Source organism: Quercus lobata, chromosome 6 (assembly GCF_001633185.2).
Source record: "Quercus lobata isolate SW786 chromosome 6, ValleyOak3.0 Primary Assembly, whole genome shotgun sequence".
Taxonomy (NCBI): Eukaryota; Viridiplantae; Streptophyta; class Magnoliopsida; order Fagales; family Fagaceae; genus Quercus; species Quercus lobata.
Window position 1 is genome coordinate 15,958,282 of NC_044909.1, and position 14,125 is coordinate 15,972,406.

The window sequence follows — 14,125 nt, forward strand, 5'->3', positions numbered from 1 at the left end:
ATCACCGGAATAAGTCCCATCTCCAAGCAGCCACGTTACCTCTGGACAGACTTGTTGACTTCGCAGGATTTATGCAAACAGGAATGTAAATCAAATGCCACCCATGAGAAGTGTAGCATCAGCAATTTGTTGGAGCCCACCATGCGGAAATCAGGTGAAAATAAACTTTGATAGTGCTCTATTTGGAGAGTCGGACTACACAGGAATTGGTGTGGTGATTCGAAACTCGGAGGGTGTGGTAATGGCTGCCATGTCTGAAAAAATTGTGAAGCCACAAGCAACGAAATTGGCGGAGATTTTGGCTGCTCAATGTGCAGTGCTTTTTTCCAGAGAATCGGGTTGCTACAATCCAGTTTTTGAAGGGGACTCATCTACTGTTATCAAGTCTCTTCAGGATAGGATTGTGTCTCATACCCAGGGAGGGCATATTTTAAAGGACATTTTGTCTCACTTAAACTCTTTTTAGAGTTGTTCCTTATCTCACATTGGCAAGCAAAGAAATGCAGTTGCGAATGCCTTAGCCCAGAGAGCTAGATTATCTTACCCCCTAGAGGTCTGGATGGAGTCTGTTCCTCCAGATATCTCTTCTTTTGTACGGTTCAACCTTCGGTCTAGTTTTATTGATAAATTATTTTCTTTCTAAAACAAAAAAAATAAAATTGCATATCTCATGTCCAAAACTCAAATAATGCAAAAAATGGTGGGACCCACTTAAAAAAGAGAAGATGCTTGAAAAGCAAAAATAAAATGAAATAAAGAGCTAGTTCCCAACAGTCACATACTGATTTGATTTGACAATACACTCACGCAAGTCCCACTATGACTGAGTTATTTACAATAATGCCATTGAAACACTTAACTCAAAATTTGGAAACATCCAAATTTCTCAGTAATTCAAACTCAAAATTTTGAGTTTGGAGTTAAGGAAACTCAACTCAAAAATCAATCCAAATGTTTTCGGTGGGACCCATGGTTTTTGAGTTTTGGATAATGAAAACTAAGTCATATAGGCAGGTACGATATGCTAGCTTGTTGCACAACCGTGTCGACCATCCAAAAAATAAAGGATCCTAAGCATAAGCAGTCAAGTTAAAAATCTGGTTAAAGCGTATTCCCCACATAATTAAGCACTTACATTTTGTTAATTTTTTAAACATTATTTTTTTTTGATAAGTAAGAAATAAATATATTAAAAGCTACCTCATGAAAACACAAGGCAAAACAGAGAATACAAAGAAGGAAACAAACAAAAAAAGGAGAAGAAGAAAAAAGAAAACAAACGGAGACATCAACAAGCAAATTAATTACAGAGAAGAGAACTAAGGAACATAGGGATAGAATCACTAGAGGTGAGTCCCCAAGCCCTAGACCAATCAAAAAGAGAGCCACTAAAGTAAGCGAGCAGCTGGTCATCAGACTTGTCCCTATCCTCAAAAGTACGCCAATTACGCTCCCTCCAAATACACCACATTAGGCACAACGGAGCTAGATTCCAAACGCCAGAAGAATGCTTTCCAAACCAACTCCACCAACCTAAAAGCATATCTGCAACCGATCTTGGCAAAACCCAAGAAATCCCAAAGGGATTAGTTATATTGAAACCACTTCTACAGAGAAATAAATGTCACTGCATTGACAAACATTAACTGCAATGTCATTGTTTTTCCAGTAGAAAAGCATCGAACCATTGAAGTCACAAAACTCAAATTCAATTGACCAAACTCTCTGGAGATTTAAGTTGTTTAAAAATATTAAAACCTTGTTTTCTCTGATTTCTTTTCCATCCCAGCTGCTCCACGTTTTGCCTTCTGCTCACTTTCAGCAAGCCAAGATTCCTCTTCTTCACGGATGAGCTCCTCCTGCTTCTTCAATGCAACAGCTTCGTCATAGGCAACCTCAATTTTATTGCTGCATGTACGGAGAAAAAAAAATTTAGGGTATATGCAGAAACAGACTAGCAAGTAAACAATTTCAGTACCCAATGGATTAAATCATCAAATAATTTACTCCCTCAATACAACAAATTCTTGTTTGGACTGTTAAATATACTAGCATTAGCGATGTATTATACCATGTTGTGTATGCTAGAGTAGATGCGGAAGGAGAAGCATAGTAGAGGAACACTAAGAACACGAGGGTTACGTGGTTCAGCCTTGACGGCCTACATCCACGGAGGAATCCCTTAAGGGCTACATCTTTATTATATGAGAGTGTAGTACAATAACTTCCTGTATTACAATGAACCCTAATATGAGTATATATAGGCGACTAAACTCTAGACTACTAGTACAAGCAGGAATGGGCTTGGGCCTATTACATTGGGCTAATATGTCTAATATATATCTCTAACACCCTCCCTCAAACTCAAGGCGGAAGCTCGATGAAGGTTTGAGGTTGGATAAGTATGAGAAGATCACTTGGAGATGCCTTGAAGAATGCCTTTGAAGAAACCATAATGAAGAATGTGCCAATTGACTAATTTTAGAGTCTCAAATGCAGAAACGGAGCCCAAAATCGGAATCTATGCGAAAAACTGAACAAGATAGGTCCTTTTGGAAATTTTGACTTTTGGTCAAAAGTCAACGCAAAAAGTCAAAGTCAACTGGTCCAGAGTCAAAGTCAACAGTCAAAGTGCTCACGGGTCAGATCCGGGTGGTCCGGGTCGGGTCGGTCCGGGTCAACGACGTGGTGCTAACGAGACGACACTGCTGACGTGGCTGATGACGTGTCGCTGACGACGTGGACTAGGGCGTGCGTGGCATGCTGACGTGGATAGGTGACGTCATCTAATGACGTCACACGTCATTAGCAGCAGCTCTTCGGCGCGTGTTCTATTCCTCCGGCGCGTGTCTAGAACTTCCGAAGGCGCGTGGAGGCGCGTGCAAGGGAGATTGATGCTCGGACTTCGGTGGTTTGGCAGATCGGCGAGCTGCGAGGCCGTCATGGCGGCGCGTGTAACCATAGGAGAAACTGACCCTGTGTAATCGGCGGCGAGTGGAGAAGTCGCTAGAAACTGCGCTAGCGCGTGGTGGCGCGTGCAACGTCGTATGACCACCAGATTCTCAGGCCAAGTAGATCGGTGGACGAGAAGGTCGTCTTGGCGGCGCGTGTGACGTAAATCTAGCCTGGGAGTCGAGAAACTGCGGCGGAGCTTGTGAGAGTTCCAGGAGCCATTATACGCGCGTGGTGGCGCGTGCGGTTGCCGTTGGAGGTCAGGTTCTTGGGTTTTGGTCACGATATGCCGTGGAGCATGTCTGTGGTGTTGGTTTCATCAGGCGAAGCTTGAAGTTGCATAGATCTGAGATTGATGTCACGGGTTTGCTTGAGTTTGTGGATCTTAGACACAGCACTGCGCCACGGTGGCTGCGAGATGCTGTGGAGTCTAGATCCAGCAGAGAAGCATGCGTGACTTCTGATGGTGGTGTGCATGTGATATTCTTCTTTGCTTGCTAGTGATGTTTTGTTTTATGCCAAGAACGAAGTTTGGCTCTGATACCATGTTAAATATTAGCAACGAGATGTGTTATATCATGTTGTGTATGCTAGAGTAGATGCGGAAGGAGAAGCATAGTAGAGGAACACTGAGAACACGAGAGTTACGTGGTTCAGCCTTGACGGCCTACATCCACGGAGGAATCCCTTAAGGGCTACATCTTTATTGTATGAGAGTGTAGTACAATAACTTCCTGTGTTACAATGAACCCTAACATGAGTATATATAGGCGACTAAACCCTAGACTACTAGTACAAGCAGGAATGGGCTTGGGCCTATTACATTGGGCTAATATGTCTAATATATAACTCTAACATGGACTATCACAAAATAAATGAAACTTTTTAAAAGAAAAGGTTTAATTTTCTATATTAAACTCGTCTTTTTCAAAAAAGCAAACAAGACTCTTATTAAAAGCCATGCCACCTCTATTATAAAATAAAGGACATTTTAGGAAGATCACTATATGTAAAAATATAAATTGGAGTTGTTCATGTTGGTTACTGATTTAATCATTTTTACATTCATGTAAAAATATAAATTGAGATCTTAATAAATAAATAAAACTGCTCAAAAATTTGTGCAAGTTCCCATGAGCTAATATTGATTATTGAGTAAAAATTTCACTTTTAAAGAAATAGGACAGCTACATTAAAGCATTGATCTTTAGAAACACAACAGCTGATAATCCACTTTGAGTTCGAAAGGTACAGCACACAAATAACTTTATAGCCATCATATCAATATCAACTTGCTTAATAAGATGCAAGGAAACTGAAAGTGGAACACCAGTAATTATGACACATAATATAAAAAATCAGCAGGATATGAATCTTAAAATTGACAATTATTGAAGGTTGGTCATGATAACAAAGAAAGAACGTGCAGAACTTTCAGGAAGCTTGAAACTGCAAATTGGATATAGTGAAAGAAATGACACAAGGGCAATCAACAGATACAAAGATATTAATACTTGAAAACACACACACAGGGAAAGAGTTTGAACATCTTAGAAGCAAAAGTACAGTTTTTCTTTATTGGTGAAGAAGCAATAGTATGGTATCAAATGAACAACCTGAAAATATGGGCAAGGACAAATGTCTCCACGGTTCTGTGGCCCAATTCTGTAAGACGCCTTTCATCACACTGAAAAGAATCTTTGTTGAAGTCCTCTCCAGCGTTTCCATCCTGTAAATAAAGGTAAAGGGTTGCTCAGTCATCCAAAGATTACGAGTGCCACTGGAATTCTTGTGGTCAGTACTTCATTTTTAATTTTTAATTCTAATTGTACACTTTGGGAACAGTAGTACTGTACACTTCATTTCTTCATGTTCTCTTTCATTCTCAATAAATTATCACTTAACATTAAAAAAAAGTTATAGGGTGGGTGGTCATAAAATTAGTCTCAAAAACTCTATTTTTTTCTTCTCTCTATCTCTATGCAGGGTTATACATTATTAATTTGTATTTAGAGAGAAAAAGAAGAAAATAAATTAATTGCAAAAGAAAACCAAAACCTACCCAACATTCAAGCTCATGTTAATCAGCCATACACAACTCCATAATTACAAAAGAAGTTCTGACACAAAACATAGTTTCAGCAACTCACCTTTGTACGATTCTGTGGACCCTTTTCATCTTTTGGAGGCAACAGATCCATGGCAGCCCTCTCAAGTAACAATAAGACATCATCAACTAACACAAACATGTCTTTGTCCACACGAACCATGGGGGCTGGCATTACTTCAGCCTCCAACAATTTCAGCCTCCCTTTCTTATACATCATATGGTCTTTAAGCCTTTAATCCACTATAGAAGGAATCCATTACCAAAGTAGATGTGATTTCCTTCTCTATAAAGAAGTGCTTCACAACTGCTTTTAGAATCACATCTATCTTCTCCCTGGACATTTGATGCCTAGCATTTTGGTCAATTCCCAACCAGAAGGTACGGAAACTGCAACAATAACAAAAGATCTGTTTTAAAAAAAAATTAGACTGAACAGAAATGTAACTAAAGTTGATAATTAGTAGCCACCACAACATATAAGCATTATCCAGGGAAGGGGGATTAATAATATTATTAAGGTAGACTTTGAATTATATTCAACAAAACAAGAAGACACATATACATATGCCAAAACACATTGAAAACACACAGCAGAAGCAACACGATGGCATATCCATGGGCATAAGAACCAAACGATCATTTCATAAGAAAGCCTTGAAAACACCATATCCTCAAAACTGATATGTTGAGTAATTAACACTTATATTCAGAGTTCTAGACTATATTTGATGAAGGTAAACACACAATACCTTGACCACCTTGCTTTATCGTATATCAACTTCCCAAGCTTGCTTCTTTTTTCTTCCAAAAATCTCCGGTAATTCCGTTCCACATTTGTTAGATATACTGGAACAAGTTCTCTCCTAACTGACAATCAAGGCAACGAAAAGGCCTTTCTGCTCTCTCCCTACCAACCAGAAGCCAGAAATAATTGCTTATAAAATATGAATAACTACCACAAATTGAACATAGAAGGTAATATGAACAACAAACCCACTCAATTACACCTCAAAATCCATAATTAAGCAAACAGGTCTTGAAAGGGAAATGACTCGGGGGTCAAACCTCATATGTACAATCAGGACAAGACCCCATCCACTTGATTTATTTATATCCGTATGACCCTTTGTGTTTATCATTGTGAACACAAAGCTTTCTTTATCAATAAAAATGCATTACTTACCTATAAAAAAATAATAAATAAAAGAGATCCCAATGAAAGAGTAACACCTTCCAGATCAACTTAGATGAACACAATTTTCATTCTTTATTAATTAAAATGCATTAATTAACTATAAAAATAAATAAATAAATAAAAGAGATCCCAATGAACGAGTAACACCTTTCAGATCAACTTAGATTGAAAGTGCAAGCAAAATCAATTATAGAATTTATTATTTACGAAGACAGACATACCTCAATAATAATTCCAAAGTAAAGCTTAACGTCTTCAACAGCGCATCATCTTAAAATAAATAATATTATATTTCACTCACATTGGTACATGCATAATGTCTAGTTTAAACTAATTTCTTGCCACGGGAAGGTGATGTATAACAGAGAAGGTTCAGTAAGCAAATCAGAAATTCAAAATGAATGAATTAAAGATGTATGCAAGTGCCACGCGGAGGAAATGCGACTAGGAACTCGAGAGAGGAGGAAACACGACTAGGTGGAGAGGCAGACAAAGAAGGCCCAATTGACAATCCATGATTGCAAGTTGCAACCCACAGCCGAGAGGACCTATTAAGCCATATCAATGAAGATCAGCTCTAATACTGAACCAAACAACCTTCAGCAAGTGTTTTCTTTCTTTCTTTGCAAAAAGACTGCTCCATGTACAATGGACACAAAGGAGTCTAAGGAATACAAGAGAATAAATTTATATACATAGAGACAACAACTCTATAAACTTAGGTAGGGAAGTGGTAAAAATGAATCCCCATGCTCGATACCAATCAAATAAAGAACCGCTAAACAAAGTTGACAATTGGGTTCTTGTTGTTTCAATATCTTCAAACACTCAGCAAGTGTTTTCTTTTTCTTTTTTAAAATTGAAAATAGTTTTTAAATAGGCTACTAAACAGCCCCCAAATAACTCCAAATAGGACAAGCATACATCACCATGACAGAGTTGAACAAAAAAGGAATACTATCCTAAAAAGAATCATTCATCTGCAATATCAAAATGTCATAAAGAAGTATAAATACCAATCAAAATGTCAAAAAATGAATCATTGTTGGATCAAACGCTAATGGAAAAAGATTTATGAATCAACCTGATGACTTGAACTTGTGCCTTTATTATAAGAGTGTCAGCATCAATAAACCCATCTGGCATATTTGTCAGATTCATGATTTTTTTCCACCCCCAGTCATGCTTGTTCTTCTGGAATTGATGCAATGTATCTGTAAAATTTTCATTTACTCACTTGCAATAATGCGAAAGAATAACTTCACACAACTATTAACCAGTAATTAAGCAACCAACCAAAACATTTACATTTCATTGGATCTTTATTCACAACTGCTATAGTGAACTGTGCCAGATGGCTCCAGCCTGTTTCACAAACAAAAGAAAGCTACATGATTACAACCACATAACCAAGAATAATAACCACCAGAAAATTTCAAACTTTTTTAATATATCAAACCTGGAAGTAGTTTTTCATGATTAGCAACACACAGAAACAAAGAGAGATGATGGCAGACATCACATCCTTGGGGATAAATTAAAATGTACCTGCCATAAACAGCAGAATGCTTAGGTCAAGAAGACTAAACGATCTGACAATATTAGTGTAATTAAGAGTTTTGCAATATATGTTCTTCTATATTACTGTATTTACCAAACCCTACAAATTGCTGCAACTAGCAAGGACACGGACACATTTATCATTGTTTAATACTAATTCACATTACTGAGGATGAAGACTTTTGAAAAATGAACATGTGATGTAGCTTCATTGTGATGGATACAAATAATAATGTGATATATCTACATCGAAGTAATACAAATCATCTACATCCAAAAACAGGTGTTTCATTCTAGCATGAATATTAATTAAGATTAAAAGAAAAGGAAAAAATATAAACCCAATTTACAAATAGGAAGAAATTATCCACTAGTGACATTATTATAATTAAATAATCATTCTCTGTGATTAATAGTAAAAATTGAAGGAGTATTTATCTGGAAGGTCTATCACTAAGGCTTCATTTGGTTGGAGGGATGGAAAAGTGGAGAGATGGCAAACTTTTTTGTTTGATTGGAAAGAAAAATGGCAGGATGACAGTCATCATTTGATTGGGGATACATTAAAATGTACCTGCCATAAAGAGCAGAATGCTTAGGTCAAGACTAAATGGTCGGGAAATTTTAATGTAATTAAGAGTTTTGCAATATATGTTCTTCTATATTATTGTATTTACCAAACCCTAAGAATGCTTAGGTCAAGACTAAATGGTCTGGAAATTTTAACGTAATTAAGAGTTTTGCAATCTATGTTCTTCTGTATTACTGTATTTACCAAACCCTAAGAATTGTAGCAAGAACACAGACACAATTATCATTGTTCTATACCACATCCACCTCATATTACAGAGGATGTAGACTTTGAAAAATGAACATATGTAGCTTCATTGTGATGGGTGATAGATAATAATTTCATATACAACATCAAAGTAATACATGTCTTCAACATGCACAAACAGGTTTTTCAGGATAGCATACATTTTAATTCAGATTAAAAGAAAAGGAAAAGGAAAAGGAAAAAAATAAACCCAATTTTTTACAAAATAGGAAGAACTTATCTAATGGTGACACCATTCTTATAATTAAATAATTATTCTCTGCAATTAATTGTAAAAATTGTAGGAGTATATATGGAAGGATTTCAAATTTTCCACTGTGACATTCATCACTTTTCATGAATGATAAGTCGCCTGCAATGTGACATACAAATGATCTCATGGTATTTCTCTCCATTGGACTAGATGTTATAAAATTTAGAGATGCATATAAAGGAAATTAAGAAAAAAATTCAAATGAGTTTCAGAGACGATGAAACTGCCTGATGCATATTAATGTTAAGCATGTGTACTTATACACTTATATGCATACAAGGTACGCATAAAGTACATAAACCAATGTAGAAATGCTTATATACACATATGCAAATTCATAGTATATTTCTAAGCATATTTGTACACTTCACAATTATATGAAAAAAACAAAGTAAAAAAAAGTATGACAAAAGACATATTCCAGGGCTTGTACCATTTGTGGCCGCCAACCTCAAATTGATTACTACAAATTTCTCTTTTTTTTAACTCTGAAAATTTCTCCACCCTCCACATATATTTTCCATACAACTCAGAAGGTTTTGGCCCTATTAAAGACGTGAACAATTAATTATATAATGGTTTGATCAAAGAAAAGAACAAGCAGAAGTAATAACAAACTTCAGTAAGATGGCTTAATAACAATACATTTGACAAATACCGGAAACTTAACATTCACAAGATAGTGATGTGGACAAGAAAGAGTTCAAGGAAAAATAAGATTATATATACAAAGATTCAACATTTGTGATTTAGCCAGCTTTATTGTGTTTGGGAACAGATAATAAGCCAGCTTTTGCTTTTTAGCTTTCATGTACAGTTTTTTAAAATCTCATTTTTCTGAAGTGCAAGTAGATTTTAACACACTTTCAAAAAAAAAGCTAAATAAGTTGTTCTCAAACAAACAGTTAATTAAGTTGCACTAGAATAAGGGCAATTTGATGATTTCCAGAAATTTGGAATGGGTTGTCTTTGGCTATACTAAAGGCCCATGAGACTTATTTTATGTTTTGAGTCCTTTTCCTATATGGTGTAGAAGTTATTAAGTCTTTTTTTTATTTGTTATTAGTATTCCTAATCATTCTAGGAATATGTTATATCAAGTTCTAGTCCTTCATGGAAAGGATTTAATTAACAAGATCCTACATAAATACTTTATTGTAGTCAATATTATTCATAGTGAGATTAATTAAATAAAATCCGAGCAGCTTATTTTAAGTTTTGAGGGTGTGATTGTCTTCTCCTACCTAAGTGTGATTGCCTAGTGTTTTATTTATTTTGTTTTCTATTTTATTCCCTATTTCTGCCCTAAACAGCCATCAAGATTTACTCTTTTCTAACCTAAAACCCTTAAACACCAATCTTTATTCAAGAACCCTCCAAAAACTCATCTAGAAATTTGTTGTAGTGTTAAATTCTTAAAGATCTTACATCAGATAACATCACCAACTTTATAAATTGCGTTTTACCAATAATCGAATTGGAAGTGTATTGTGAGTAATAAGCTTCAGCTAAGACGGTAAACCAACCAAAGAGAAAATAAAGTATTTGAATAATTACTAATTACTCACCTGAGGTTAGGCCCGAATTCACTTAATCTACCCATGGTTTGAAAATTGTTACTTTACCACCCGAGGTTAGCTCCTTTATGTAGCACCCACCTCATCAAGTTCACCATTAAAAACATAGAAATCAAGATGCAAAAGGGATATTTGTAAAAATTGTTATGCTTTTATTCAAGAACTTCACAGAGAACACATCACCACAATCACAAGAGCAAATTCACCACCAGAAGAAAAAATCAAAAAAATCCACAAAAAATCGCAAGATGAACTACTGCTTCACCTCCACATTGTTCAATATAAATACTCAAAATTTTAAGCTGAGAAAACAATTGCACCACCACCCTACTTAACCTAGTTCACAAAGTTATAATCCTTTGTAGAACACCTTGATTCTGCTAAAACGAATTTTAATCTAGATTTTTAACCTATTAAAAAAAAAAAAACTTTTTATACTATTTTCTTTTATTTCAAAGTTAGATTCCTTTTCTTTTGCCTAGGCAATCAAACAGCGGCAAAACAAAAGTGACATTACTTGCCGTATACTTTTTCATCAATGTAGGTCAAGCCCCATTTATTTTGTTTTCAGAAGATGCAAGATGAAGTAAAGAAAAAAATGCTATAATATACCTTTAGATTGCTTAATTGATTGCCCTTTTGAAGGGATTTTATTTTTTATTTTTACATTTTTACATTATGCATATTTGATTATAGAAACATTGAATTACTAATTAGTTAATTATAAAAAATAAATCATATATGTTTAAATTACTTCTTATTACACCTTTTCTGTTGTGCCGTTGACAAGCCATTAGTTTCACAACTTCAACAATGACAAAATGGTTGCCTATTTCAGTCCGTTTGTATATGTAGATATGGTTGAGAGGAATATGTGTATAATGGAACAAAAAGCATACCTTCTTCATTATCATCATCAGTTTCCCAGTCAAGTGGTGATGTCGATGGGGTTCCACTTTCCGCCAATGCTTCCCCAGATTGACCATGCTGCCCGCTTGAAAATCCCTCCATGGACCTTCCCACTCCAGTCTCCCCCACAGTCATAAATTTGCTCACTAGACACGAATAAAGCCAACAATAGAACAATCAATATTGCATCTCAAACCACACTTTGCATGACGACAACATAACAGTACACCATTCATTCACAATGATGCCAGAAAACAACAACCAAGCTTAGATGTATATACCCAAGGCTCATAGATTGCCAATTCTACAATACAACCAACTTGAAAATTTCTGTTTGGTTACTGGGAATGTATGAATAGAAAAGAAATTGAAATTAAATTAATTCATGTTTCACAAACTGGGACATTAAGGAACCAAAACCTTCACTCCAATAGATTAGTTAATAGATTAGTTAGCTCTTTTCTTTTTCCCCAAAAAAAAATGATAATTTAAAAAACATCAGTTTCTTCTCCATTTCCTCAATTTTCTATACAACCAAACAAAGCCTCAACAAAAACCCAACCTCGTGAAAGACCAAATAACACTAGACCCAGAATTCAAAAGTAAATAAATAAATTCAAAATCAAATGGAATAGAAATCAAATGCAATAAAACTGTCAATGAAATTAATCCCTAAAACCCAAAAAATAAAATACAAAAGGAATTGATAAGACATGGAAAATGAAATTCAAAAGGACAATCGCATAGATCGAGTGCGTGTACAACCTGGAATCGAAAACCAGAGCTTTGTCAAGCCGTACCGGCTTTACAGTTAATCTATACTACTATTAAGGATCCGTTGGGAATTTTATTTTTTCTTTTCAAAAATGCCCATACCCCTGGACGTGATAAAACTAAGGTTACATTGGTAAACTTAAGGAGGATTACAACAGGAATTGTAATCTTTATTACTAGTAATAAAGTGTGTTGTAATGTAATAACTAAACATATTTATTAGTTTGGTGGTGAGTTATAATATTAGAATAAAATTTAATATTTATTTTAGGAAATATCTTACTCATACAATTATATTTTCTTAAAAATTGTTATTTTTAAATTTAAGAGAAATATGTGTTATTTTTTATGATTTTTTTATTTTTATAATTGTTAGATGTAGATGGAAAGTTTATTTATTTGGAAATATATTAAGTTTTGAAATTATTACACTTACTAAAAAATAACTAATACCACCTTTTAAAAAGGAATAGTTATTCCTCATTTTGAAGAATAGCTATTCATAAGGAATCACTATTCCTTGTAATAAAAATATAACCAAATTAAAGAATAACTAAACTATAAGAATAACTATTACATTACAACGTCTATTACAGTCTACCTAACATGCCCTAAACTATGATCAGATAAAAATATAAACTTCCCTGAAATATTGACTAAAAAATGTAACCACCTTTCTATTGATTTTTAAATTTCTTTATCCACTTATAAATCCAGTTTAAAACACTAATATTACTATTTTCATGTGTGTTCTGATAAATATTACTTTTTTTTTATAAAGTAGTAAGTATTACTGTTTACTAAAAAAAAATGTTTATCCCACATTAGTTGTGTATATCTAGTGTCCGCTGTTTATAACCCCAGTCTACAACTACAAAAGGATTATAAACCCAGTTAAAAATACTAATATTATTATTTTCGTGTGTATTCTGATAAGTATTATTGTTTACTAAATAAAAATTATATTCTCAAAATAAAAATTATATATATAAAATTAAAACACAGTTTTTTTTCAATTAAAAAAAAAAAGTCTCATCTATGAGGCTAGTTGTTGCCTACGCACATTGTCGGCACACCTTTGTTTTTGCTTTGGTGTGTTGATAACTTAAATATGTTGGGATTTATAGTCTGTTTGGATAAAGGGGAGGAAGAGAAGTGTAAAATAGAGCAGAATTGATCCAAAATTAGTTTATTTTTAGTCAACTCTACTCTATCATTCCTCCCTTTTCTCAATCAAAACAGACCCATAGGATTTTCTATTTATAGCGAAGTCCCAATGAAAACTGGGTTTTGGCCTTTGGGGGAATATTTCAAGGGCTTACTTGAACTTATAAATTCAATTTCTAACTTTTATGTACAGTTTCTTAAAAACCTTACTTTTTCTCTTCTATTTTTTTTAGTACACTCATACTTTAGTATGCTTTTAACAAAAAAATCTTCAAAAAAAAAGCTAAATAACATGTTCCCTAACGAACACCTATTTAGGCTATGTTTGGTAACTATTTTTGTTTTATGTTTTCAATTTCTTATTTTTAAGGGAAAAAAAAAAAACAATCTTCTTGTACACATTTGGTTGGTTGAAAAGGAAAAAAAAAAGATTTTTTATATATAAAAAAACATAAAATTTGTTTGCTAACTATTTTTTAGAAAGTTTTATTTTTTTTTTTTTAAGTATTTGTGGATGCCCTTAAGCGGAGGGAAAGTTACAGTGAGTTATTTGTTTTTCAACAATAATCATTGCTTTTCCTGACTTTTTCCACATTGGGTGCTTTGCGACATGTTAAATTCGTGTTTTTAGAGTGAGGCGTGTGTAAATTTCTTTACTTATTTTATTTTAAGGAGTCACCATCAACTATTGATTTTGCTTTAAGTGTGATTGGTAACCTATTTGTCTAATTTATTTTAATTACCTAATAAACTAAAAAACCAATTTTAAGGGTTATTAAATTAATTAAGG

General features: G+C 34.2%; 1 protein-coding gene across 1 annotated transcript; it reads right to left on the minus strand.

The window, feature by feature from the left end:
• Positions 1 to 1,098: 1,098 nt before the first annotated feature.
• LOC115995255 (TNF receptor-associated factor homolog 1b-like) lies at positions 1,099 to 12,243 on the minus strand. The gene is given in 13 exon segments (XM_031119758.1): positions 1,099 to 1,556; positions 1,759 to 1,908; positions 4,569 to 4,681; positions 5,103 to 5,292; positions 5,294 to 5,449; positions 5,812 to 5,935; positions 5,938 to 5,969; positions 7,342 to 7,471; positions 7,566 to 7,622; positions 7,717 to 7,805; positions 9,342 to 9,453; positions 11,385 to 11,540; positions 12,160 to 12,243. Coding segments are annotated over 12 exon segments (1,554 nt in total). The 5' UTR covers positions 11,530 to 11,540; positions 12,160 to 12,243; the 3' UTR covers positions 1,099 to 1,300.
• Between the last annotated feature and the right edge of the window lie 1,882 nt (positions 12,244 to 14,125).